Raw genomic sequence first — 27819 nt, forward strand, 5'->3', positions numbered from 1 at the left:
CTGGAGCAGACGATTTTTTTACAGTGATGCAACTATATATTACGGTCTCCTTCCGGCAGCAGTCCCAAAATTTCAACTTGTTTTGACCTTAGAACAATGTCTTTATCATAACTGTGAAGAACAGAACGGAGATCACTGTCGAAGTCGGCCAATCTGCAATCATTTTCGTCTCGCGAACACTGCTCGTGAACAACATATGGGAGATAACTCTGTATTCTTGTTTTGATAGATTCACTTTGGACTTTAGCGTCCGGTAAGAGAGATAACTGGCGATAGCCGTTGAGCGATGATAATCGGAATGGCCTACCTGCCTGCTTGCCTGTCTGTCTATCTGTTATCAATTTGCCTGTCTGTGTTTGCATTTTGCAGTGATTGTCAGCAGAGCATACCCTTCCCCACTCAAAGATGGTGGGCAGAAGAGTCTGGTTGAAGATGACGGCAGTGAAAACGACCGGCACACCTTCGTAGACCTCAGGCAGGCTGATCTCACACTCCAGTAGACACACCACCGGGTGCTGCGCCTCAGCGAACCAGCCCACTGAACTGGAACCAGCAAAAGACTAAATTATGACAAGTCTTACACCTACCGCTAGCTTTATTTATATTTAAAGGGAAGAAAACCGAAAAACCGAAAATATCCAAGAAAAGCTCTTGAAGCCAATTAATAGATGATGTTCAGAAATAACTCTATTGGGTTTATATGGGTTGTGAACATAGAGAATACTACATGGCTTGCTGTGTCGTACCAGAGAGAATACTACATGGCTTGCTGTGTCGTACCAGAGAGAATACTACATGGCTTGCTGTGTCCTACCAGAGAGAATACTACATGGCTTGCTGTGTCGTACCAGAGAGAATACTACATGGCTTGCTGTGTCGTACCAGAGAGAATACTACATGACTTGCTGTGTCGTACCAGAGAGAATACTACATGGTTTGCTGTGTCCTACCAGAGAGAATACTACATGGCTTGCTGTGTCGTACCAGAGAGAATACTACATGGCATGCTGTGTCCTACCAGAGAGAATACTACATGGTTTGCTGTGTCCTACCAGAGAGAATACTACATGGCTTGCTGTGTCGTACCAGAGAGAATACTACATGGCTTGCTGTGTCGTACCAGAGAGAATACTACATGGCTTGCTGTGTCCTACCAGAGAGAATACTACATGGCTTGCTGTGTCCTACCAGAGAGAATACTACATGGCTTGCTGTGTCGTACCAGAGAGAATACTACATGGCTTGCTGTGTCGTACCAGAGAGAATACTACATGGCTTGCTGTGTCCTACCAGAGAGAATACTACATGGCTTGCTGTGTCCTCCCAGAATTACACGAGTTGTTTTTTTAAATATTGAACTGCGAGCGAAAGCGAGCTGTTCACTATTTGAAAAAGCAACGAGTGTAAATCTGGTACGAAACAGCAAGCCATGAAGTATTCTGTTTATCCTACATACTGTACTTACGTGTATTTACTCAAAATGTCCTGTGGAAAGTGTAGCGTGACATGTTATAGTTCTAAAAATTCCTAATGACGTTTGTCTCGGTGACTTTGGCATCATAAGCAATGGAAAAACAGGTCCCTGCCAGACTTGCTTGACCTCATTTACATGATATACACACATGTGGTTTGAACGATAATGTTATGTAACGAGTGGTCTCTCTCACGTATGTAGGATAAAAGTGAATACCCTGGCTTTGTCCTTTGAGGGAGACAACAAACAACATGTGCTCCTTGTCCACGTGCTTCAGACACACCCATTGCTAAGTGAGTGGTCGGGGGCGGGGATGTAGCTCAGTCGGTAGCACGCTGGATCCAGTTGGCCGCTGTCAGCGTGAGTTCGTCCCCACGTTCGGCGAGAGATTTATTTCTCAGAGTCAACTTTCTGTGCAGACTCTCCTCGGTGTCCGAACACCCCCGTGTGTACACGCAAGCACAAGACCAAGTGCGCACGAAAAAGATCCTGTAATCCATGTCAGAGTTCGGTGGGTTATAGAAACACGAAAATACCCAGCATGCTTCCTCCGAAAACGGCGTATGGCTGCCTAAATGGCGGGGTAAAAAACGGTCATACACGTAAAATTCCACTCGTGCAAAAAACACGAGTGTACGTGGAGTTTCAGCCCACGAACGCAGAAGAAGAAGAAGTGAGTGGTCTGTGGATTATTAATTTGTCTCACTAGAAGCAATTAATGGTATTCACCCTTTCACAACCCATGAAAACCTGACAGAGTTTTTTCAGAATGTGTCTATTTCATGCACAGACAAACAGACATTATTATAACCAGCAGGCATGGGAATTCCAAAATAGAAAAAACTCTGAAAATAGGCCGAGGTCCAGGGGCTGCTCAGGCCCCGGCGGGGTACAGGGGCTGAGCCTGAGCGAAGCCCCCTGGAAGGAAAACTAAATTGAGCATTTTAGACCAATATTTTGATAGTTCTTGTGTAAGCAAATAATGGCTAGAGAGACAATAGTATACATATAATTTAATTTACCTTTTTTTGTAGTGGACAATTTTTTATTTTCGCTGAAACGTAATTTTCTTTTCGTGGAAATCAGCGGACAATTCCCATGCCTGAACCAGCCAGCCAGAATGAGACAAAGGTACTCACACTGTGTTGCCGTCCTCCACCTCCATAACGATGGTGCGATGGACAGTCTTCACTTCCTTGGGAGTGAACTGCACTGTCACCTTCTTCTGCTCCAAGGGGTGCAACTCTCCAGATGGTGGCAGGAACTTGAGCTCGCTCTTAGCCTTAAAGCCAAAATCATGCACTTCAAACTCTCTTATTTCATTCAGTGTGGTAAGAAGCATTCAGTGTGGTAAGAAGCATTCAGTGTGGTAAGAAGCATTCAGTGTGGTAAGAAGCATTCAGTGTGGTATGAAGCATTCAGTGTGGTAAGAAGCATTCAGTGTGGTCAATGTAAAACAAATAAACAAACAAACACCACCATTTAAAATCATTCAACGACTGTTGTGAGGTCTTTATCTATAATCTATACTCTTTGAATGATATAGTTATAATCTGATCTGCATTGGACAGGAGTTGAAAACGTGTGATACACAACTTACAAAAGAGCTGCATGGCTATAAATTCAAGCTGTCGTGACATTTTCTCTGCCAACATAACATCATCCTCACCGTGTCAATGCCCAATTCTCAAACGCATAACGTCGCTCCCACTTATTAATGGCTATACCAATCAGCCGATCTTCCTTTCAGAAAATATATACACATGTACCTCAATTCAAACAATAGATCATGACACCCTTACCATTCCATCCTCAGACTCGTAGTGGAGGTTGATAGCTTTGTCCTGCAGCGACCACTTTGTGATGAGCTGAGCGTTACTGGTCAGTGTCATCTCTTTCTCCACAGTCTGCCCCAGTCTCACCAGCCCAAAGTTCAGCGACGGTTCCTCCACAACAACTTCAGGACCCTGGGGGAGCAACAAATTGTAATTGTGTAATCATTTAACCTTCGCCGGTGGTTGTGGGTCCGTGTGGACCCAGAAGGGTTTTTAATTGCAAATATATCTTAAACTAGTTGGAATTTTTTAATGAGCTTTTAAGAATGCCTCAGGCACCTAAAAAGCTCTTATGTCCTAAAATTTCAGCGAGAAGTAATAAAAAAAAAAGGTCATATATAGATTACAAACATCGTGGGGCTATGCGGACCCATGTTTCTCAAAGAAGGAAATGAGAAGCATGGGTCCGCACGGCCCTACGATGACTTCCGTGTGTAGTCGATAACCCGAACGGGCGAAGGTTAAGAATGATGTAATTCTGTTGCTATACTGTCGGTCCATGGGGAAATGAAATAGTGGTATTAATGCTCCAGTCAAGCATCAAAGAATGATGTAATTCTGTTGCTATACTGTCGGTCCATGGGGAAATGAAATAGTGGTAATGCTCCAGTCAAGCATCAAAGAATGATGTAATTCTGTTGCTATACTGTCGGTCCATGCGGAAATGAAATAGTGGTATTAATGCTCCAGTCAAGCATCAAAGAATGATGTAATTCTGTTGCTATACTGTCGGTCCATGGGGAAATGAAATAGTGGTAATGCTCCAGTCAAGCATCAAAGAATGATGTAATTCTGTTGCTATACTGTCGGTCCATGCGGAAATGAAATAGTGGTAATGCTCCCGTCAAGCATCAAAGAATGATGTAATTCTGTTGCTATACTGTCGGTCCATGCGGAAATGAAATAGTGGTAATGCTCCAGTCAAGCATCAAAGAATGATGTAATTCTGTTGCTACACTGTCGGTCCATGGGGAAATGAAATAGTGGTAATGCTCCATTCAAGCATCAAAGACTGAAGGCCTTCGTTAATTGAGCTTGACTACGTAAAGACTTCGTAAAGTCATTTCACCAAAAATTCAGTGCCAAAGCTTCATGGAGCAAGCTTCATGAAGTAGACTTTGCAAAGTCGACTTTGTCTAATCAACCACTGCATGGAAAAGCTTGAACTCATCAATCAATCAATATGAGGCTTATATCGCGCGTATTCCGTGGGTACAGTTCCAAGCGCAGGGATTTATTTTTTATTTTTAATTTTTTTTATTTTTATGCAATTTATATCGCGCACATATTCAAGGCGCAGGGATTTATTTATGCCGTGTGAGATGGAATTTTTTTTACACAATACATCACGCATTCACATCGGCCAGCAGATCGCAGCCATTTCGGCGCATATCCTACTTTTCACGGCCTATTATTCCAAGTCACACAGGTATTTTGGTGGACATTTTTATCTATGCCTATACAATTTTGCCAGGAAAGACCCTTTTGTCAATCGTGGGATCTTTAACGTGCACACCCCATTGTAGTGTACACGAAGGGACCTCGGTTTTTCGTCTCATCCGAAAGACTAGCACTTGAACCCACCACCTAGGTTAGGAAAGGGGGGAGAAAATTGCCAACGCCCTGACCCAGGGTCAAACTCGCAACCTCTCGCTTCCGAGCGCAAGTGCGTTACCACTCGGCCACCCAGTCCTTGAAATAGCTCTTTAAGTAATAAATGTGAGCAAAAGTTTACAAATACGATCTTCAGCAATGCATGTTCACGATTTGTCTGTATTGTAACATCCAGTTTGTGCATCATTCTGCCACATGGACAAACAAATACATGTTACAGGACAATGACCTTGATAGTGGCGTCCACATGGAGATGCAGTGGTTCATCCAGGTTGAGGACGTAGCAGAAGAGCGTGTGGATGATGTGTCCTGGTTCGGATCCCGTGATGCCCACCTCTAGGTCCATGGCCATGCCAGGGTCTGACATTTGCAACAGGCAGGTCAATGCATGAGGTCAGGCAGTCCAACATGCATGTCAAAGTTCATACCAGTAATCAAACTTTTAAATAAAAAGAAAACACACTAGTAACCAGGTTAGGTACGTGTGACAGGGAGACTACTGTCGCCCTTCACAGCAGACTCTGCAGAGTTGTTCGCCTTTGAAGTAGGCAACACCTGTGGATTGTAGAGTTCTGTTTGTGATGGGGTCTGGCGGCTTTTGTCTCTCTGTATGTTCATGGATTCCTTTGAGAATGCATAACAGTTTTTATAGGGCTTAGAAATAAGCTCTAAAATTCTCAATCCTGTTTGATTGGACTTCGCCTCCAAAGGTGATTGTGGTGTTTCGGCACTCGGTTACATACGTTTATATCTATAATCAATATTTCGGCATGTTACTGCCTTCTTCGGGATGGTAAGCTTATCAAATATCAGTAATCAAACTGTAGACAAGTTGACAGAATAGTTTTGATATCCTTGTTTTCATTATGACCATGTATATCCTCGGCCTATGATTCTGATTGTTCTTCATTAATTGTTACCCTGCTGTCTGGGGAACCCAGAAAGCTATCAGAACAGAACCTTGAACCATATTGTGACATGAAAATGCCATTGCTTCAGATCTCAGAGACATGAGGCCCCCACCCACCTCCCAGGTAAAAGGTAATTGTAAAGAGAGACAGAAATCTGTGAAGACAGGAGGAGCCCCCCAGCAGAGAACATATCCAGCAAAGTCAAAATTGTTGTTCACTCTAGTCCGGCCATCACAATGTACTTTTAAAGAGTTTGAAGCAAAACAGAAAGAGAGAATACTTCCTGTCCTACAGGCTAAATATTTCGCCTCTTAAGTACAAGATATGGGTTAAATGATAATTCGAGTTTTACGCCCTCACAGATTTTGATGAGATACACAAGTGCATGTGTGTTTAGGTGGTAATTCAGCCATCTGCACTTATGGCAGAATGACCGAGGTCTTTTACGTGCCGTTGTGGTGACAAGGGGGTGGGGACATGGCTTCCGTCTCTGGGTCTGCACATAAAGTTTACCCGTGTCCGTCCCGGCCCGAATTCGAACCTGTGACCTTCAGATCACAAATCCTAAGTGCTCTACCAACTGAGCTACCTGGCCCCCAGCTACAAGCAAAGACAATCAATGCTATTTATAGACTGACCCAGTTCTCCAAAGGGAGGCTCAACCTCCAGGATCATCTTGGATTCATGCACTGGCTCCCACTGGAAGGTGATGGTGGAGAAACTATGGTTGGCCATCTGGTGAAAGACATTACATCCTGTTTCTGAGTGTGCACACCAACAATTAGGGTAGGGTAAACTAGCTGGCATAACATGCATGACTTTTTCATGAGGCTGTAACCAAGTTCAAACTCATGTTCTTGAAGCACAATATTGTTATTCCAATGCACATGTCAGCATCCTATGCTTTGTAATGTCATTCATTCACACAAAAGCATTTCTTTCTTTATTTGGTGTTCAACGTCGTTTTCAACCACGAAGGTTATATCGCGACGGGGAAAGGGGGGGAGATGGGATAGAGCCACTTGTTAATTGTTTCTTGTTCACAAAAGCACTAATCAAAAAATTGCTCCAGGGGCTTGCAACGTAGTACAATATATTACCTTACTGGGAGAATGCAAGTTTCCAGTACAAAGGACTTAACATTTCTTACATACTGCTTGACTAAAAACACAAAAGCACTATAGCAATAAAATGATTGAGCCTATAAAGCAATAGTTTAATAGTAAGATCTACATTGCACACTAGTTATTCATAACTAAATTTGAATTATACATGTAATTGTTTGAAACTAAAAGATCCATTCGTTTGCGTTACAGTGGTCTAATATCTGAATGCAATTTTGCTTTTGCATTTCCCACAACTTTTCACAAGCGTAGGTATATACACCTACCAAGACAATCTTCATTCACAGAACTACATGTATATTTATGAACATGCACACAAATAAAAGCCGTAACTTGCTGGTTCTATATATCACAACATTAGTAATGTTTATAGTAGTAATAATTCCAATCAAAACAGAACACACACACACAATATTAGATGGATTTTACACTAAACTTACAGTGAAGAGTTTCTTGATGGTGGTGCCCACCAGGTAGCTACCAGGCAGGTAGAGGGCATAGGGATGCAGAACCACGTTCAGAGGGGTGCTGCGACCCTTCAGCTCAATCTCTAGTGCCGTCATGTCACGGAACGGTGGTACTGTGTGATAAAGTGGTATAGTCATATTACACCTGTTCACATGACATTCTGTAAAGTTCTGTCTACTGCAAATTCCTTACAATGACTTAAAAGATGGTTTCCTTGATTTCAAAGCTTTATTTGAAATACTCAGAGCCTTTGTCCATCACAGTTGAAATTAAAATGTTCCAAAGTAAGATTTAACATCATATATACATACTGTTTTTGAAGTGTCTTTAGTTTTGTACTTTTTTGTTTCCATTACATATTTCATTGTCTCATTGAAAGTAAAAGCTCATCCTACAGTAGCACCTGCAATGAAAGGACACCTTTGGGACCAGCCAAAACTGCCCCTACATTGCAGGTGACCTAGCTGTAACGGCAGGTATTTTTTGGTAGAGATAAAAGACAAAGGGACAACAGAAGGTTCCCTTTTAAGGGAGGTGTCTGCTCATGGGAGGGGCCACACATTGCAGGGACCACTGTACTTTGCTCTTGCAATGCCTTTCACAGACTATGCATTAGGCCTGCCTTACTTTGTGGTTACAGCATGTGTTATTCTTAGATAATATACAGGCACTCCTTGCACTCCAGAAATGGCAAACTTCTCTGTTTCGTAAACCATCAACAACTTTTGCCTCAAGTTTGTCTCTGCTATTTCTAGTGCTACCAGTAAATGCTGGCCCTGGATATAACCATACAGGTTATATATAGGGATGATAAAAAAAACCAGTAGCCAAACAGTAAACGTTTTCCACCCTTGACTCTTACCCGCACTATCAGTGGGTATCATCTCAGAGAGGTCATCACTGGTCTCCGCACTGGACAAATCTCCCCCCTCGCTGCCGGCCATGTGCATGGTCTGACGAGTGGGAGGCACTTGCTGAATCAGCAGGTGAACCACGTTGTGGAACTCACTGATCTGAAAAACCAAACGTGAAAATGTCAAGTGTGTTGTTTTTGATACAGTCTTGCTTGACAAAACTCATTGAATTGCTTCTATAAGATTCACCTTGGTGTTACCAATCTTACATGCACCAATAGAGTGTTTATCTGTTTTCAAGACTGTGTAGGAATGTTTGTAAAGAGGATATTTTGACTAAAACCTTTAACAGACCCTCAGAACCAAGGAGGTTTTTTGTTTTAAGTCCATGCAATTTGAGAGAGAGAGAGAGAGAGAGAAAGAGAGAGAGAGAGAGAGAGAGAGAGAGAGAGAGAGAGAGAGAGAGAGAGAGAGAGAGAGAGAGAGAGAGAGAGAGAGAGAGAGAGAGAGAGAGAGAGAGAGAGAGAGAGACTCTGAGAAACTGAAACTGAAACTGAACTTTATTACCAAAGGATAGAGGTTTTAGGCAAAGCCTAATCTTACAACCTGTCCCTTATACAAACACTTAATACAGACGCACAGAATATAGATAGTAAGAAGGAAAAAGGTTATAGTTTCTTACAGACGTACATAATGTAAATAGTAAAAAGGAAAAGGTATGTTTCTTATCCACACTCAAAAATGGGAAAACAATATTGTGTGGAAATTGCAGCATAGTTGCAATAACGCATTGCATATAAGAGAGAGTGAGAGAGAGAGAGAGAGAGAGAGAGAGAGAGAGAGAGAGAGAGAGAGAGAGAGAGAGAGAGAAAGAGAAAAGAAAGATATGTAGTCAGACAGGCACACACACAGAGAAAATGAGAGAACGAGCCAGGTTAAAAGGCAGAGAGAAGAGTGATTCACATGAAGGTGACCTACCAGAGGAGGGGCAAAGGTCAGCTTGAACTCAGCAGTCTCAGCCGGGCCCAGAATACCACTGGGCGGGTTGACGCTGAACACAGAGTCCAACTCTGGCACGCGATCTTCCTCAGGGTCTCGCTGGGGTCCCTGGGGAGGCGGAAATTCTCCCTCGACCTCATTGATCTCCTTGGGCAGCTCACGAGGCATCTGGGGCTTGTACACCATCCACTGGAAGGGTAGCTCCACATTGCTGGGAGAGAAGAAAGAAAGAAGGTTATGGTGGTGGTGATGGTTATGGTGGTGGTTATGGTGATGATGAAAAGGACATTCGCAATGATGATGATGCTGATGATGAAAATGACGATGACAAAAATGGCAGCGATGATGATGATGATGATATTATGATGATGATGATGGAAGGGCTTGTATACTATCCACTGGAAGGGCAGATCCCCGTTGCTGGCAGAAAAGAGAACAATGATGATGGTGGTGGTGATATTAGTGGCGGTGGTGTTGGCTATGATTGTGTTGGTGACAACAGTCGTAGCCATGCTGGAAAAGAAGAAGGTGGTGATTATGAAGATAATAAAGATAGGGCAGAGAAAGGTAGCAATTAACAGAAAAAGAACACTTTTCTAGACACCAGCAGTTCAAAGAATACATGAGCTGACTGACTTATATAAGGAGTTCCTTCATAAGAAGTACCAGATACGTTGCAATTTGACATGGAATGAACTGCAATTTATGATCAGAAATCTTTTCAAACCTGAACTGAAAAGGAAAACATCGCATCAAAGTACTTACGTGTGGTTCTGCACGGTAATGGACCTCTCCGTGTAGGTGAAGGGGTTGAGGTCATCAAACTTAACGAGGTGATTAGCGGAACGGTCGCACAGCTCTCCAGGAAGTGCTGCAGACTCTCCGCGCTCGACCTTGGCCAAGGTCAGTTTGACCATCTGACCTTCACCTGGACGAAATAAGCAACCACTGTCGTTAACATTTTCATGAATTCGTTTGTGGTCATGCAATGCCAGAACACTTCAGATGTTTTAACCATTTTTACTACAACAGTTAAAATATTTGTATGTGAGCTAGAGTCCCTTTCATTGAGAGGTCACGTACAAACCTCAGGCAGTATCAGCTGTCAGCCCGTGTGTTATCAAAATTCTATAGTTATTATGCAAGGAAACCTGCAATAAGGCATGAATCGTTCAGGCGGTTCCCCTGGAAAAGACAGTACTGACGTAGAGTAAACCGTACGTTTTGCTTGGTGAGATCAAAGTGCCCAGTCCTGTCAAAATAAACACACACGCCAATAACAGCAAACCTGGTCAGGTAGTATAAGCATTTGCTTGAGTGCGTGTCCTAGTTGTATGTTTTGAATTGTTTCTTTGCCAAGAATTCTGAATAAAATTGAGTTTAAACCAATAACAGCAAAGACATCTTCATTCAAGTTCTTTACATCCTCATGTCAAAAATGGCCAACTCAGATGTGCCTAAACTGACCCTTGACAGTGAAGTGCTGGACGTGACAGTTGTCACACAGAATGGTGAAGTCCTGTGTGTAGACGCGTGTCATCGGAGGCCTGAACATGACCTCAATCACCGTGAGCTGGCCACGGTCCAACTCCAGGGTTGAAGGTCGCAGTTCAAAAGGCGTGAGCGCGACGGCTCCGTTCTTTATGACCGACTGTATGGAAATTGAAAGTACAGTTATTGGGTAGTCATTCTCGCAGACAAATGTTTGGGTAGTTTGGTGATCTGTCAGTTTGGGTAGTTTGGTGATCTGTCAGTTTGGGTAGTTTGGTGATCTGTCAGTTTGGGTAGTTTGGTGATCTGTCAGTTTGAGTAGTTTGGTGATCTGTCAGTTTGGGTAGTTTGGTGATCTGTCAGTTTGGTGATCTGTCAGTTTGGGTAGTTTGGTGATCTGTCAGTTTGGGTAGTTTGGTGATCTGTCAGTTTGAGTAGTTTGGTGATCTGTCAGTTTGGGTAGTTTGGTGATCTGTCAGTTTGGGTAGTTTGGTGATCTGTCAGTTTGGGTAGTTTGGTGATCTGTCAGTTTGGGTAGTTTGGTGATCTGTCAGTTTGGGTAGTTTGGTGATCTGTCAGTTTGGGTAGTTTGGTGATCTGTCAGTTTGGGTAGTTTGGTGATCTGTCAGTTTGAGTAGTTTGGTGATCTGTCAGTTTGGGTAGTTTGGTGATCTGTCAGTTTGAGTAGTTTGGTGATCTGTCAGTTTGGGTAGTTTGGTGATCTGTCAGTTTGGTGATCTGTCAGTTTGGTGATCTGTCAGTTTGGGTAGTTTGGTGATCTGTCAGTTTGGTGATCTGTCAGTTTGAGTAGTTTGGTGATCTGTCAGTTTGGGTAGTTTGGTGATCTGTCAGTTTGGGTAGTTTGGTGATCTGTCAGTTTGGGTAGTTTGGTGATCTGTCAGTTTGGGTAGTTTGGTGATCTGTCAGTTTGGTGATCTGTCAGTTTGGGTAGTTTGGTGATCTGTCAGTTTGGTGATCTGTCAGTTTGGGTAGTTTGGTGATCTGTCAGTTTGGGTAGTTTGGTGATCTGTCAGTTTGGGTAGTTTGGTGATCTGTCAGTTTGGGTAGTTTGGTGATCTGTCAGTTTGGGTAGTTTGGTGATCTGTCAGTTTGAGTAGTTTGGTGATCTGTCAGTTTGGGTAGTTTGGTGATCTGTCAGTTTGAGTAGTTTGGTGATCTGTCAGTTTGAGTAGTTTGGTGATCTGTCAGTTTGAGTAGTTTGGTGATCTGTCAGTTTGAGTAGTTTGGTGATCTGTCAGTTTGGGTAGTTTGGTGATCTGTCAGTTTGGGTAGTTTGGTGATCTGTCAGTTTGGGTAGTTTGGTGATCTGTCAGTTTGAGTAGTTTGGTGATCTGTCAGTTTGAGTAGTTTGGTGATCTGTCAGTTTGGGTAGTTTGGTGATCTGTCAGTTTGGGTAGTTTGGTGATCTGTCAGTTTGGGTAGTTTGGTGATCTGTCAGTTTGGGTAGTTTGGTGATCTGTCAGTTTGGGTAGTTTGGTGATCTGTCAGTTTGGGTAGTTTGGTGATCTGTCAGTTTGGGTAGTTTGGTGATCTGTCAGTTTGGGTAGTTTGGTGATCTGTCAGTTTGAGTAGTTTGGTGATCTGTCAGTTTGGGTAGTTTGGTGATCTGTCAGTTTGAGTAGTTTGGTGATCTGTCAGTTTGAGTAGTTTGGTGATCTGTCAGTTTGAGTAGTTTGGTGATCTGTCAGTTTGAGTAGTTTGGTGATCTGTCAGTTTGGGTAGTTTGGTGATCTGTCAGTTTGAGTAGTTTGGTGATCTGTCAGTTTGGGTAGTTTGGTGATCTGTCAGTTTGGTGATCTGTCAGTTTGGTGATCTGTCAGTTTGGGTAGTTTGGTGATCTGTCAGTTTGGTGATCTGTCAGTTTGGTGATCTGTCAGTTTGGGTAGTTTGGTGATCTGTCAGTTTGGTGATCTGTCAGTTTGGGTAGTTTGGTGATCTGTCAGTTTGGTGATCTGTCAGTTTGGTGATCTGTCAGTTTGAGTAGTTTGGTGATCTGTCAGTTTGGGTAGTTTGGTGATCTGTCAGTTTGGGTAGTTTGGTGATCTGTCAGTTTGGTGATCTGTCAGTTTGGTGATCTGTCAGTTTGGGTAGTTTGGTGATCTGTCAGTTTGGTGATCTGTCAGTTTGGTGATCTGTCAGTTTGAGTAGTTTGGTGATCTGTCAGTTTGGGTAGTTTGGTGATCTGTCAGTTTGGGTAGTTTGGTGATCTGTCAGTTTGGTGATCTGTCAGTTTGGTGATCTGTCAGTTTGAGTAGTTTGGTGATCTGTCAGTTTGGGTAGTTTGGTGATCTGTCAGTTTGGGTAGTTTGGTGATCTGTCAGTTTGGTGATCTGTCAGTTTGAGTAGTTTGGTGATCTGTCAGTTTGGTGATCTGTCAGTTTGAGTAGTTTGGTGATCTGTCAGTTTGGGTAGTTTGGTGATCTGTCAGTTTGGGTAGTTTGGTGATCTGTCAGTTTGGTGATCTGTCAGTTTGAGTAGTTTGGTGATCTGTCAGTTTGAGTAGTTTGGTGATCTGTCAGTTTGGGTAGTTTGGTGATCTGTCAGTTTGAGTAGTTTGGTGATCTGTCAGTTTGGGTAGTTTGGTGATCTGTCAGTTTGGGTAGTTTGGTGATCTGTCAGTTTGAGTAGTTTGGTGATCTGTCAGTTTGAGTAGTTTGGTGATCTGTCAGTTTGGGTAGTTTGGTGATCTGTCAGTTTGAGTAGTTTGGTGATCTGTCAGTTTGGGTAGTTTGGTGATCTGTCAGTTTGGGTATATTCAAGGTCGATCCTTGCGGAAATAGAACACACACATTCCTATTCCTGGATACAGCGTACAGCTTGACCCATTATTTCTTGTTTCATTGTGTGCATGCATGTGTTTGTTTTTTCCAACTCTGAAGACTAGCGATGTGATCTTTATCGTGCACAAACATGCATATAATTGGAATGGTCAGGCGACTGGGAGAAGAATCTGCAGAGAAAGCTGACTCGGGGAAATTACTCTCTTCTCAAATCATGCAAATTGCAATGCACTGTTGTTGTTTTTTAAGGCAAATGCATCACTGACTAAACTACACCCACAACGCTGTTCCATGCATAACACTTGTTGCTACCTATGTCTAACACTGAACCACCTACCAACGTCTCATATCTTCTAGTAAGACAAACAACAACACACACACAAACCCATACCAACAGTAAAACAAAACAAACAAATCCCTAGTCAAAGTGTTACCACTGGAATTGCTTCTCCATGTGACAACAGACATAGTGTTTTTACCGAAAACTCAGTGCTAAAGCTTGGTGCGGCCAGCTTCGCGAAGAATACTTCACGTAGTCGATTTTGCCCAGCTAAAGACAGGCTTTAACGTTGGCATCTCTGTTCTGATGCTCAAGAATTAAAGAACAGACAAAACAAATGATCTTCAAAAACCTTCACAAACCTTGAAGTTGGTGGCAGGCCAGGCTGTCCGAGGCATGATGCAGAAGCGACCAGGGCCGCCCTCGTTGCGGATTGCAAACTGCGTCACCTGGAAGCCACGCACCAGGCAGAAACCAACGTCCAGCTCTGGAGGAACTGCACAGAAAGTGTAACAAAGAATGTGAAATCTTTGAATAACTCATTGTCTCCCAGGTACGGATATATCCGTACCCACTCATATGGCTCTATCTGACCAGGTTTGGATAATTCCGCTCAGACAGTTAGCTTCAGTCGCTTCCTGTAACGTCCATCTAACGCCTGCATTCCAGCGTGTTGATACACAGTTACTACACAGTTACTGCAATTCTGAGTGACCTGCTGCAGCACGGCTGGTCTCGACTAAAAACAACTTCGTCTAGGTGGGGTACAAAGTGTTGAAGACATAAGACAATTTATTGTCCATACAAATAAACAATGGATGGAAAAGTGTGGCTCATCTGCTCTTAAAACAACCAAAGAACATACGAAAACAACCGAAAACATAAAAACTTGCGAATTAAGAACACCCGAAGTATTCCAGACAGCCACGTATGCCCACATCCATACTACACACACACACACACACACACACACACACACACACACACACACACACACACACACACACACACACACACACACACACATATGATACTATGTGACCAGGTTATCTCTACTGCGGTGACTTCTTTTACAGACTTAGCCTTTTTAATCACAGGCACTTTTGAAGACACATGAGAATGGTTTCTTCAAAATCGAAAATAAATTGTGGAATGAATGTTCCGCCCACACCTGTTTTCAATGCCATTCTCTCTCTCTCTCCCCTCTATTTCTCTTCTCAATCTCTATCTTTTTCCCCTAGCTGTGTGCTGTTGGACACAAACAGCAGAATAAAATAAATTGCCCATGAAAGAACAACACCATGAAAAATGTCAGGAGCGGATCTATATCTATAACCTCTAAAGACATCAATACGCTATGCCATTTTAATCCCTGACATTCCACTATTTTCCTCACATCAACAGTCGACCTTGAACTTACTGGTTAGACATGGCGGCTCACGGCGACCTTGAAGACTGATAACCAGCTTTGTGGACGACTGCGTCTGGATGGTTATCTTGTCATCGTAGTCTTTGAGAGAGTCTGGCGCAAAACGAATGGGGAAGTGACAGCTCATTCCTGGTGCCACCAAACCAGTTTCATCTGGAAACTGACCTGGGAATGGAACGGAAGACAAACCGCGTGAAAATACTGAACATAATATGAAAAAACATTTCTACACCCAACACTAATCGCTGTCTGAAAAGTTGTAAACAAGCCGTTTTACTTCTTCTTCTTCTTCTGCGTTCGTGGGCTGCAACTCCCACGTACACTCGTGTTTTTTGCACGAGTGGAATTTTACGTGTATGACCGTTTTTTACCCCGCCATTTAGGCAGCCATACGCCGTTTTCGGAGGAAGCATGCTGGGTATTTTCATGTTTCTATAACCCACCAAACTCTGACATGGATTACAGGATCTTTTTCGTGCGCACTTGGTCTTGTGCTTGCGTGTACACACGGGGGTGTTCGGACACCGAGGAGAGTCTGCACACAAAGTTGACTCTGAGAAATAAATCTCTCGCCGAACGTGGGGACGAACTCACGCTGACAGCGGCCAACTGGATACAAATCCAGCGCGCTACCGACTGAGCTACATGTATCCCCGCCCTACAGCCGTTTTACTATGGGTGCATGGCTGTCTCCGTTACAGCTGCATGCAATTGGCTCGCTAGATCCGTTTTGCACTCTGCGCTTGTGTGTGTGTGTGTGTGTGTGTGTGTGTGTGTGTGTGTGTGTGTGTGTGTGTGTGTGTGTGTCACAGTGTGTGTGTAATATATCTTCATTTAACAGACAGATGCCCAGACAGACAGACAGACAAACACACACACAACGGTTGATAGAAATTACCTAATCCAACAGTGAAGTATGAGGCTTGGGGTGGAAAAGCTCTGCACTGGCGCATCACTGTCGACACGTTCTTCAGCTCCAGCGTTATCTGTCAAGAAAGACACAACCCTGTGTTTCAAATTACATTAACTCATTGGAGACGTAATATTTTAATCCTTTTTTGAAAATTTGTTTAAAAAAAAGATTACAGCTAGATCAAAACTGTTTAGCTCTCGATACAGTATCTGACCCGATCTCTGTCCATTCAAAACATTAAAATTATTCATACAAATCTTCATTTTTGAGTTATGCTGCTAATTAGGTCACTAAACGAGAAAATAAACTTTTGTTTTAAATCACACAGTAGTGCACACATTCTAATCCATGAATCAAGTGCTCAATTTTTTTAATTTTTTTACAGATAAACAAATAAAACAAATACAAAAAAACAAATGCCACAATGCACACAATTATCAACATTACAGTGTGGAAAATCTACACGTTACTGTTAGCTAGGGTGTCTGCAATAGTGTATCAACAGTTCTTTCCCTTGAGCAGGCTCTATCTTTTCACTGAAAATTCTCAAAATCTGTCTAATCATACGATCGGACACAATCATTACCATAATAATCATACGATCGGACACAATCATTACCATAATAATCATACGATCGGACACAATCATTACCATAATAATCATACGATCGGACACAATCATTACCATAATAATCATACGATCGGACACAATCATTACCATAATAATCATACGATCGGACACAATCATTACCATAATAATCATACGATCGGACACAATCATTACCATAATAACCATACGATCGGACACAATCATTACCATAATAACCATACGATCGGACACAATCATTACCATAATAATCATACGATCGGACACAATCATTACCATAATAACCATACGATCGGACACAATCATTACCATAATAACCATACGATCGGACACAATCATTACCATAATAACCATACGATCGGACACAATCATTACCATAATAATCATACGATCGGACACAATCATTACCATAACAACACAAATCACAGAAAAAAAGAATTAGGAAACCCCAGTAAACATTGAAAAAGCATGCCTATGACACACAAAGAATTAACTTAAATGTGATTTGTAAGACACAAATTCTTTCTGAACATCTGAGATCTCTCTCTCTCTCTCTCTGGGTTCAAGCATTTTCAATTTTACCTTCATTATACAGTTGAACCTGTCTAAAGAGACCACCCAAGGGACTGAGCAAAAGTGGTCTCTTTGGACAGGTATCTCTTTAGACAGGTGATTTATATAGTCGTAAAACCCGTCGGGGATCCTTATGGGTGGTCTTGATGGGCAGGTGGTCTTTATGGACAGGTGGTCTCGAGGGCAGGTTAGACTGTACTCCCTTTTTGTTAGTCCCTGTTTGCTTTAAACCCTGACACTGCTAAACACAAGGACAAGAATAACATGAAACAAAGATAGGTTAGATATAAAGTAGGAAGAGAAACGACAAGATCTAGAAAATCTCACAAAGAAGTAATTACCTCATACACCTGGCCAACTTTGTAGTCTCTGAAGATGACTTCAGGGGGAGATGCCAAAAATATCGGTGCCTCCTCTTCGGGCCTGAAAAGATAAGCAAAATTGAGATGACCAAGGTTTTATTGAAAAAGAAACCATATATGTGACCCCCCACCACGGAATGAGTCGCATGTCACCTTTGCATGATTTTCATATTTTTACATTTTCATAACGACATTTTTATGCTCTATTCAGTGGTGAAAACCGTTTTAGAAAAGAACGAAAACTGTTTGAGTTATAAGCCTGTGACTAAGGGGACCCACACACTGTTACAAGACACTCCCCGGACTTACATTAAGCCTAGCGCAGAACCGCGCGAGGTGACATATTGCGACTCATTTCGTGGTGGAGGGTCACATATTTCTTAAACTGAACTGCTCAGTCTTATCTAGGAATCCAGAAATCAACTGGCCATAGCAACAAATACAACAAGAAAAGCAAATGCTTGCACACAACTCGCCTTCGTTACCCCCGCCCCTCCCTGAACCACCTTACCTTACCCCTTAGCAGACGCCCTTCGTTACCCCCGCCCCTCCCTGAACCACCTTACCCCTTAGCAGACACTCTTCCCTTTAAGACCCCAAACACCCGATAAGACATTTTCAAGACCCTGTTTTCCAAGATATTCTGTTCATAGCCTTTGTAAGTTTACCCCTGGTATTATAAGACTTGCTTTTCTCAGGGTTTTTTTAGGTCTTAAAAGGAGGATTCCACTACCTATGACCCCGTGTTTACAAAGTGTAGTTTGCCCATAATCGATGTCAAACGCACCATAAGACCATATAATGACGATATGTCACCATGCGCGGACCATAATACATGCATTACAGCTTGTTCTAGCCTCTGAAAAAGTGAGGATGTCAACAAAGCCGCGGTGTTAGCTCCCTTGCATCAACGTTACATGTGTTGCCAAATCTATAAATAGGACGATCCAGATCAAAATGAAAATTAACATATCTCAACATTGAAGGGGTCCTAGACCACAATATTTTGCAGGGAACTTAATTTAGCATGTCTCCAGCTGTTGGTAAAGCAATTAGCGTGTATAGTCATCGAGTACATATGCCTTTAATGAGGTCAAGACTTATATCCTTGATAGCTCAGTGGACATTTTCAGTGGTAAAAATCTTTTCCAACAAACATTTTCATGTTTTGGACTCTAACATTCGATGAAAACAAGCCAAAATTGGGTCATGTCTGCTGATTATTAATGCCTACAATTGTGTGAAATTCGGAGGCTTTTAAATTGCTCCCAAAATAACAGAAAATATCAACGTAAAATGTTTACAAACATGACCCCGCTTTGACCCCAAAATGTGACGGGGGTCAACCAAACTGGGGTCATGTTGACAGATTATCAAACCCTTGAAGTGTTCACAGTTTCAAAGGTCTAGCTTCAAAAACACCTGAACGTCAATGTTAAGTTATTATAAATCGAACTTGACCCCCTGTGACCCCAAAACTTGACGAGGGTCAATCAAACTTAGGTCAAGTCGGGAGATTATCAAACCCTAGAAATGTGCAAGGTTGCAAGGCTCTAGCTTCGAAAACATCTGAGATAACCTCAACGTTAAGTTTTTATGAAACTAACATGACCCCGCCGTCACCCCAAAATTTGACGAGGGTCAACCAAACTGGGGTCACTTCATGAGATCATCAAACCCTAAAAGTGTGCACATTTTCAGAAGTCTAGCTTAAAAAACATCCGAAATAACCTTAACGTTAAGTTTTTTGTCCACGGCCAGCCGGCCGACCGTCATGCCAGCCATACAGACGGAGACATATGAATCCTAATACTCACCAATTACTCAGGTGAGTCAAAAACAAGTCGCGTAAGGCAAAATTACTACATTTAGTCAAGCTGTGGAACTCACAGAATGAAACTGAACGTAGTCCGCCGCTAGTGCAAAAGGCAGTGAAAGTGACGAGCCTGTTTGGCGCGGTAGCGGTTGCGCTGTGCTTCATAGCACGCTTTACTGTACCTCTCTTCATTATATTTAGTCAAGTTTTGACTAAATATTTTAACATCGAGGGGGAATCGAAACGAGGGTCGTGGTGTATGTGCGTGTGTGCGTGTGTGTGTGTAGAGCGATTCAGACTAAACTACTGGACCGATCTTTATGAAATTTGACATGAGAGTTCCTGGGTATGAAATCCCCGAACATTTTTTTCATTTTTTTGATAATTGTCTTTGATGACGTCATATCCGGCTTTTCGTGAAAGTTGAGGCGGCACTGTCACGCCCTCATTTTTCAACCAAATTGGTTGAAATTTTGGTCAAGTAATCTTCGACGAAGCCCGGACTTCGGTATTGCATTTCAGCTTGGTGGCTTAAAAATTAATTAATGACTTTGGTCATTAAAAATCTGAAAATTGTAAAAAAAAATAAAAATTTATAAAACGATCCAAATTTACGTTTATCTTATTCTCCATCATTTGCTGATTCCAAAAACATATAAATATGTTATATTCAGATTAAAAACAAGCTCTGAAAATTAAATATATAAAAATTATTATCAAAATTAAATTGTCCAAATCAATTTAAAAACACTTTCATCTTATTCCTTGTCGGTTCCTGATTCCAAAAACATATAGATATGATATGTTTGGATTAAAAACACGCTCAGAAAGTTAAAACAAAGAGAGGTACAGAAAAGCGTGCTATCCTTCTTAGCGCAACTACTACCCCGCTCTTCTTGTCAATTTCACTGCCTTTGCCATGAGCGGTGGACTGACGATGCTACGAGTATACGGTCTTGCTGAAAAATGGCATTGCGTTCAGTTTCATTCTGTGAGTTCGACAGCTACTTGACTAAATATTGTATTTTCGCCTTACGCGACTTGTTTTAACTTTCTGAGCGTGTTTTTAATCCAAACATATCATATCTATATGTTTTTGGAATCAGGAACCGACAAGGAATAAGATGAAATTGTTTTAAAATCGATTTCGGAAATTTAATTTTGATCATAATTGTAACAGTTATATTTTTAATTTTCAGAGCTTGTTTTTAATCCAAATATAACATATTTATATGTTTTTGGAATCAAAACATGATAAAGAATAAGATGAACGTAAATTTGGATCGTTTTATAAAAAAGTTTTTTTTTTTATTACAATTTTCAGATTTTTAATGACCAAAGTCATTAATTGATTTTTAAACCACCAAGCTGAAATGCAATACCGTAGTCCGTTCTTCGTCAAAGATTGCTTGGCCAAAACTTCAATCAATTTGATTGAAAAATGAGGGTGTGACAGTGCCGCCTCAACTTTTACAAAAAGCCGGATATGACGTCATCAAAGACATTTATCGAAAAAAAGAAAAAAACGTCCGGGGATATCATTCCCAGGAACTCTCATGTAAAATTTCATAAAGATTGGTAGAGTAGTTTAGTCTGAATCGCTCTACACACACACGCACAGACAGACAGACAGACACACACACACACACATACACCACACCCTCGTCTCGATTCCCCCCTCTACGTTAAAACATTTAGTCAAAACTTGACTAAATGTAATAAAAAGCTGTACAGAAAATTAGAAACATGCTGTTTCACTTTCCTATTTCCCATGTGTCTCATAAACAACCAAACAACCCAAAAAACAAACAAAACAAGTAATTAAAGAAACAAACATTTGATCTTTTGTGGTTTATAACTTCAAAATTGTACATCAAATAGTACTTACTGTGGTCGTTCAGGCAAGATGTTGATCTGCTTGGGTTTGCGTTTTGACGACTTGATGATAGTTTTGTTGCCTGTTTCCTCTGGAGGGAGGAAGCGAGGGTTACGCGTGAAGTTGACCTTGGCATCCAGCTGGGCAAGGTCACCGCGATCAAACTGTCGCTCTTCTGTGCCCATGTAAGTCCTCCATGCCTGGGCTGACGGGAACGTCCCATCCTGATGGCCGGGAACAAACGCATTACAACATCTTTACCAATAATTGACAAAACAGAGAGGGGGGGGGGGGGGGGGGTATGAGAGAGAGAGAGAGAGAGAGAGAGAGAGAGAGAGAGAGAGAGAGAGAGAGAGAGAGAGAGAGAGAGAGAGAGAGAGAGAGAGAGAGAGAGAGAGAGAGAGAGAGACTCAAAGCGAGAGAGAGAAACAAAAAGAATCTTTGACAGACAGACAGACAAGCACAGACTGAAACAGAGGGTTACGCGTGAAGTTGACCTTGGCATCCAGCTGGGCAAGGTCACCGCGACCAAACTGTCGCTCTTCTGTGCCCATGTAAGTCCTCCATGCCTGGGCTGACGGGAACGTCCCATCCTGATGGCCGGGAACAAACGCATTACAACATCTTTACCAATAATTGACAAAACAGAGAGGGGGGTGGGGGGGGGTATGAGAGAGAGAGAGAGAGAGAGAGAGAGAGAGAGAGAGAGAGAGAGAGAGAGAGAGAGAGAGAGAGAGAGAGAGAGGCGAGGGAGAGAGACTCAAAGCGAGAGAGAGAAACAAAAAGAATCTTTGACAGACAGACAGACAGACTGACAAGCACAGACTGAAACAGAGAGATGGAGGAAGAGAGGGATGAGAGAGAGAGAGAGAGAGAGAGAGAGAGAGAGAGAGAGAGAGAGAGAGAGAGAGAGAGAGAGAGAGAGAGAGAGAGAGAGAGAGAGAGAGAGAGAGAGAGAGAGAGCAAATCAAATCTTATTTTACGAGGGTTGTGGCATAAGCAATATAAACGAGCTTCTTTTCAACCAGCCCTCGCCCCGAGAGCGACTACTCCCTACTAAAGAGAGAGAGAGAGAGAGAGAGAGAGAGAGAGAGAGAGAGAGAGAGAGAGAGAGAGAGAGAGAGAGAGAGAGAGAGAGAGAGAGAGAGAGAGAGAGGAGAGAGAGAGAGAGAGAGAGAGAGAGAGAGAGAGAGAGAGAGAGAGACTCACAGACGGATAGAAAGACACAAAGAACAGGAGCCATTGTGATTATAAATATTAATACATGTACTGACATCACAAAGACAAGTGGCACCGCACCTCCTGTAATAATTGCCTTCTCATAATCCCCACATTCTCTTTCCCTCTCTAACTTTATTATATTTGTGCATACCTCTTCCCTATCCTTTTTGACTGGCTTTCCTTCTTTATTGGGAATAGAGTCAAGGTAAGACATGAAGGATCGAAACTCAAGACTTTCCCTATGCTTCAGGTTTTGCGGGTGAAGCGGCTGAGACTCTGCCACGTTCTGTCGGCTGTGGTGCTGGGACGTCATTGTCTCACGAGCGTAGCAGGGAATGGGTGGACCTGTCCAGACAAAAACATGTTCTTTTAAGGTTATGAACATTGTGTAAAACTCTTAGGAGAAAATGCTGAGTTGCGTACAAATACATTTAAAATGTCAGACACACATAATTCATACTCTCCGCGATCCTCACCCCTCCCTCCTTCTCTCTCAACTTTCACTTAATCTTTTTCATAATTATGCAAGAGAATGGCTTAGTATCTATACACATGTTTGTGGATCAACTTGAACACAATGATCAACAAACAGAATAAAGTGTTTCAGTTCACATACCGAGTTCATATTGCTATGGATTTTGACTTAAAGCGGGGGGAGGGGGGGGGGGGGAGGGGGGGAGGGGGATACTTTCTGAGCTTTCTCTCCACGCTACCATTTACTTCTTCAAGCATGCTTCAGTTGAATTGTGAGCAAACATGCTGTTTAGGCCTAAAAAAAAAATAGGTGTGGTTACGGTAACCCGACCTACCCTATTTTTAGGGGCCGACCCTATAACTTTTTATTATATTTGTCAACAACAACAAAAAAACAAACAAACAAAAAACGCAATGAAAGCGAAATCGCCCGAGTCGCACACTTATTTTCCTGTCAAGTAGGTTTAATTTGTACACATTAGAAAAAAAAGTTTTAAAAAAAAAAGTGATTGCCTACCTTCCTACCCTATTTTTTTTGGCTATGTTACCGTAACCACACCTATTTTTTTTTTTTGGCCTTACCTCTCATTATGGCAACATTTGTTCCACCTTCTGTTTTCATTACCTTGAGCTACTAGCTTCTCTTTCAAGATTTTAAGATGGGCAGTAAGAAGACTTAAGTTACCTGAGGGAGGGGGGACAGCAGCTGGTTCCTCAGTGGAGTAGTCTTCAGGTGTCAGTAGGTGATGTTCTCTCAACAACAGGGTGTCAATGCATGACTTGAAGTGGGCACGGCCTGAAATGTACAGTCAGAATATAACCACTGAATGCCACATTAGGGTACAGCAGTCCCTCTCATGAACGGACACCCTTGGGCCATAGCAAAACTGTCCGTACATTGCAGGTGTCCGGTCAAGGGAGGGGTGACCACACCACCCCCTCCCCCATACACACACAGAGACACACAAACAACAGCATTGAGTCTATGCTAATCACTTCTTGTGGCTGCTAAACAATAAACTCCTAATACTTCTTTAAACGTTCTGTAAAAATGATTTGTATGAAAAGTGTTGAAAAGAAGAGATAAAATAAATCCTCAAGGCAGTGAACACACTCACCATGCACTGACATACGAAAGCAGCCACACAAACACAGCACAGAGGACCCAGTAAACATTTATGGTGCGCCGCGCATGCATTCACCGTCGCTTGGGCGATCCCACCTGCGCGGACATACGCCGCGGAGACTACGCGCCGGTGCATTTAAATTCTAGGTTACACCATCGCCACTGTCAATGCGCCATACCGACGCCGCGCAGTTCCGAAATGCGGGTGTATTTGTTTTGCTTGGTTTTTGTTGTTGTTGGTTTGTTTGTTTGTTAATTTTGTTTTTACGTAGAGCCGAAAGGTACATCGGATTGTGGGTTGGTCGTGTAGACGGTAGAAAAAAAAAACCCAGCTTTAAAATGTGAAAAAGTCCAAATAGCTATTTCTTTAATTTAATTCGGCGGCTAAACGGCTCAAGCGATTTCAAAATCCTTTTAAGACAGTATCATGCTATTGAAGGGGTACACTAAAAAACAATTGGCAAAACAATATCTGGCCCCTGACGGCAAGCAGCTTGATTTCCCCAAAACGTTTCACGAGAGCGGCGTCCTAACCGTAAGAGCTAGCGCCTGCGGATTTTTTGTGAACGAAGAGGGGGGGGGGGGGGGGGGGGGGGGGGGGGGATGTGCTTATGAAAATCAAGTTTTCGAGAGCCTATAGGACGTGGTCTTGTTTTTTTTTTTTAAAGAATTTAGTGGGGGGCGTCGGAAAAGATCTGTTTTCAAATGTAAACACAGTAGATAAAATAATAAGAAGATAGATAGATCTGTTTAACCAATCACAATGGAACTCCAAAATATTCCATAGATTAGTTTACTTAATTTTTAAAAGATAAGTTCGAAACATTATCATCTGATAAGTCGCCGTATAACCTTATAGGTTCCAGCGACTAAATATTCCTGATCAGGCTGTTCCCCGGGTTTTCGAACCAAGGGCGGCAACTGTGCAACCATTATGTACGTCATCATGATCTCCCCTTATTATGCGTTATTCATCGTCAATAATTTGAAATGGTAAGTTATATCTCTATGTTTTTTTACATGTAAGTGTTCGGAAAAAATACAGTTATAGCAGTTATGTACAAAAACAAGCAGCAAATGCTCTTTTCGCCAAAGTAAAGTCCTTTTTTCTTTTGGTTTCTTACATGTGACACAGCACACCGCAAGCATTTAGGCGAATAACAAGTGAGTGGTATATATATATCATCAATTGTATAAGAGGTAACGGTGTTATTTACTTGCCATGTTCTTTACACGTTTTCCAATTGTGTCCTTAATTATTGCTTGATGCCGTGTATGATATTACAATATGTCTTTCAACAGTGTGTCCATTTAGATTGCGTACATGCATAGTCATAGTAACTCGAATTTTGTTTTACTTCGAATTACTTGGGATGCGCCGCATCGACTTCTAGCATGCATGTCACCTGCTCCAGGCATGGTCACGCGATGGTCAGGCGCACCATATACGCATGCGCCGCGTCGACTAGTGGACGATCATAGTATTGACTGAGGCGCATGCACCAAAGTTCCCTACGGCGCAGGTGTATGGTGCATGCGCGGCGCATGCGCGGCGCACCCAAAATGTTTACTGGGGAGCGTGTGCAGATGCCTTGCAAGAATAAGCTTGAAGACCAGTTTGAATAAATAGCAGCAGATAGAGCTGCATGTCATAATCATGTAATTTATTTTCATCTTGTCTGGCTTTATTGACTGCATGCCGATCATGTGGCATGGCAGTGACTTTTCACTCTTCAGTCGGAAATACACTGTACATAACACAGCTCTCACTCTCCCCATAGACCTATAATATAGGTCCCTGCTCTCCCTCACTAAATGCCTACCCCAAGCCGTGACAACTGATGCTTGGAAATTGTGTGGAAGAGTACACCTCTCTATTTCTCCCCAATGCTCTTCCTGCTGACATGCAGTGACACCGGACACCCCACCGAGTTTAGCCAGCTACCCCTCCACCCCCCCTCCCCTCCCTCCCTCTCTCTCTCACTCCCTCCAGCCATGTACTGTTTGGGGCTGTGGCCAGAGAGGTCAGCTCCAACTGTTCACTCAGCTAGCAAAACCAGTTGACTGTGTCGTAACTTTTGACAAAGCAAGACAACTGAAGGGTTCACAGATTAGGCAACCGATTCACTGGTCAAGGCTGAGGGGAAACAAGAGTATCTTGTCAATGAAAGAGGTTACACACAGACTGTAAGGCTTCTTTTTAAGCCTACTGTCTATATGATACTTACCGAGACAGTACTATTCTTGCACATTATCTATTATAGGCCGAAAAAATTGGACAAAACGCTGCGTGGGTACAATTATCTCCCATAACCATGCGCCACCGTGGATCCCAAGCACTGTCTGAGTGCTTCCCCCTTACAGGATGTAGGTGGCGCGTCCTCTTTCTTTATGAGCTGCAGACCCTCAAAAAGCCCATAACATATCAAGAGGGGAGGCGGGAGGGAAACTCTAATAGTACTGTCTCGGTAAGTATCATATAGACAGTAGGCTTAAAAAGAAGCCTTACAGTCAATATAACACTTACCTCGACAGTACTATTCTTGCACAGAATACCAGAGTGGTGTGAGGGTGATATGTAGAGTATTAAACTCCTTAATCAAAATCACTTAAATCCAAGGATTAAGATACCCAGGCAATTTTCGAACAGTACTACCGTAAAAGAAAATATACCCAAGAAAAATACCTTAGACTGACGTGACCATGCTGGCAACCACTGCTTTGGCAATGCCATACGACTGGTCAAGCCTGAGACTGGAAAAGTCTCGCATATAGTGGTTAATAAACGTGGCTGGAGTCTTCCAGAACGCGACCGCCATTATGCTTTGGAGCGAGGCACCCCGCACGTGCGCCAACGAGGAGCCGATAGCCCGAATCTCGTGTGCCCTGATGTCAGGGACCACATCCACTTGAGCATGAACATAAGCCTGTTTGATAAGCAAGGTCAGCCAACGAGCTAAAGTTTGTCTAGAAATATCCGATTGGTACTTCGGATTAAGCGAGACAAACAGTGACCGCTTAGAAGACCGAAAGCTACGTGTTCTATCCAGGTACACTCTAAGGGCACGTACTGGGCAGAGGAAGCGATCAGGGTCATCATGTTCAAGAGTGGGAGCCAAGGCTTGAATGACTACTGGTTTGGACAACTCCGAGGCATTCTGATTCTTGGCTCGAAAGTCTGGTAGGAAAGCCAACGTCACCTGATGTGTGGTGAACTCAATGTCAAATTCCAGGCCACTCAAAGCTTGAATACCACTGAGTCTACGGCAAGTGGCTAAAGCGATGAGGAACACAGTCTTAAAAGTCAGGAACTTGATACTAATGCCTGCCAGGGGTTCAAACTCCTTGCTACGCAGGAGTTTGAGAACCAGGAAGACATCCCACTTGGGAAATGAAACCCGAGGTTTAGACACCGCTGCATTGCTAATACCCGAAAGGACATTAGCAATGAGGGAGGAACTGATCAAGTGTTCAGGTCTGCGACCAGTAGCAGCCGCAATCGTGGAAGTGATGGCAGATTTGTATCCAAGAAGAGTCTTAGAAGAAAGACTCTTCTTTTGATACACTTCCA

The 27819-nt window shown here is 42.6% G+C and overlaps 1 protein-coding gene across 2 annotated transcripts in view; it reads right to left on the reverse strand.

Annotated features, from left to right (window-relative positions):
- The window catches only part of LOC138982769 (deleted in lung and esophageal cancer protein 1-like), a 51007-nt gene that overhangs the window by 13698 nt on the left and 9490 nt on the right, over window positions 1-27819 (reverse strand). For both annotated transcript variants that reach the window (XM_070356099.1, XM_070356098.1), the window contains exons 4-21: window positions 23808-23918; window positions 22800-22993; window positions 21925-22020; window positions 21440-21651; window positions 17715-17796; window positions 16179-16266; window positions 15272-15445; window positions 14214-14347; window positions 10747-10930; window positions 10045-10207; window positions 9259-9490; window positions 8289-8439; window positions 7399-7538; window positions 6473-6569; window positions 5153-5283; window positions 3277-3441; window positions 2614-2756; window positions 390-543 (exon numbers count right to left, since the gene is read on the reverse strand). In XM_070356099.1, the coding sequence (XP_070212200.1) occupies window positions 390-543; window positions 2614-2756; window positions 3277-3441; window positions 5153-5283; window positions 6473-6569; window positions 7399-7538; window positions 8289-8439; window positions 9259-9490; window positions 10045-10207; window positions 10747-10930; window positions 14214-14347; window positions 15272-15445; window positions 16179-16266; window positions 17715-17796; window positions 21440-21651; window positions 21925-22020; window positions 22800-22993; window positions 23808-23918 (2651 nt within the window). The remainder of the gene's footprint in view (window positions 1-389; window positions 544-2613; window positions 2757-3276; window positions 3442-5152; window positions 5284-6472; window positions 6570-7398; window positions 7539-8288; window positions 8440-9258; window positions 9491-10044; window positions 10208-10746; window positions 10931-14213; window positions 14348-15271; window positions 15446-16178; window positions 16267-17714; window positions 17797-21439; window positions 21652-21924; window positions 22021-22799; window positions 22994-23807; window positions 23919-27819) is intronic.

Source organism: Littorina saxatilis, linkage group LG12 (assembly GCF_037325665.1).
Source record: "Littorina saxatilis isolate snail1 linkage group LG12, US_GU_Lsax_2.0, whole genome shotgun sequence".
NCBI classification, from domain to species: domain Eukaryota; kingdom Metazoa; phylum Mollusca; class Gastropoda; order Littorinimorpha; family Littorinidae; genus Littorina; species Littorina saxatilis.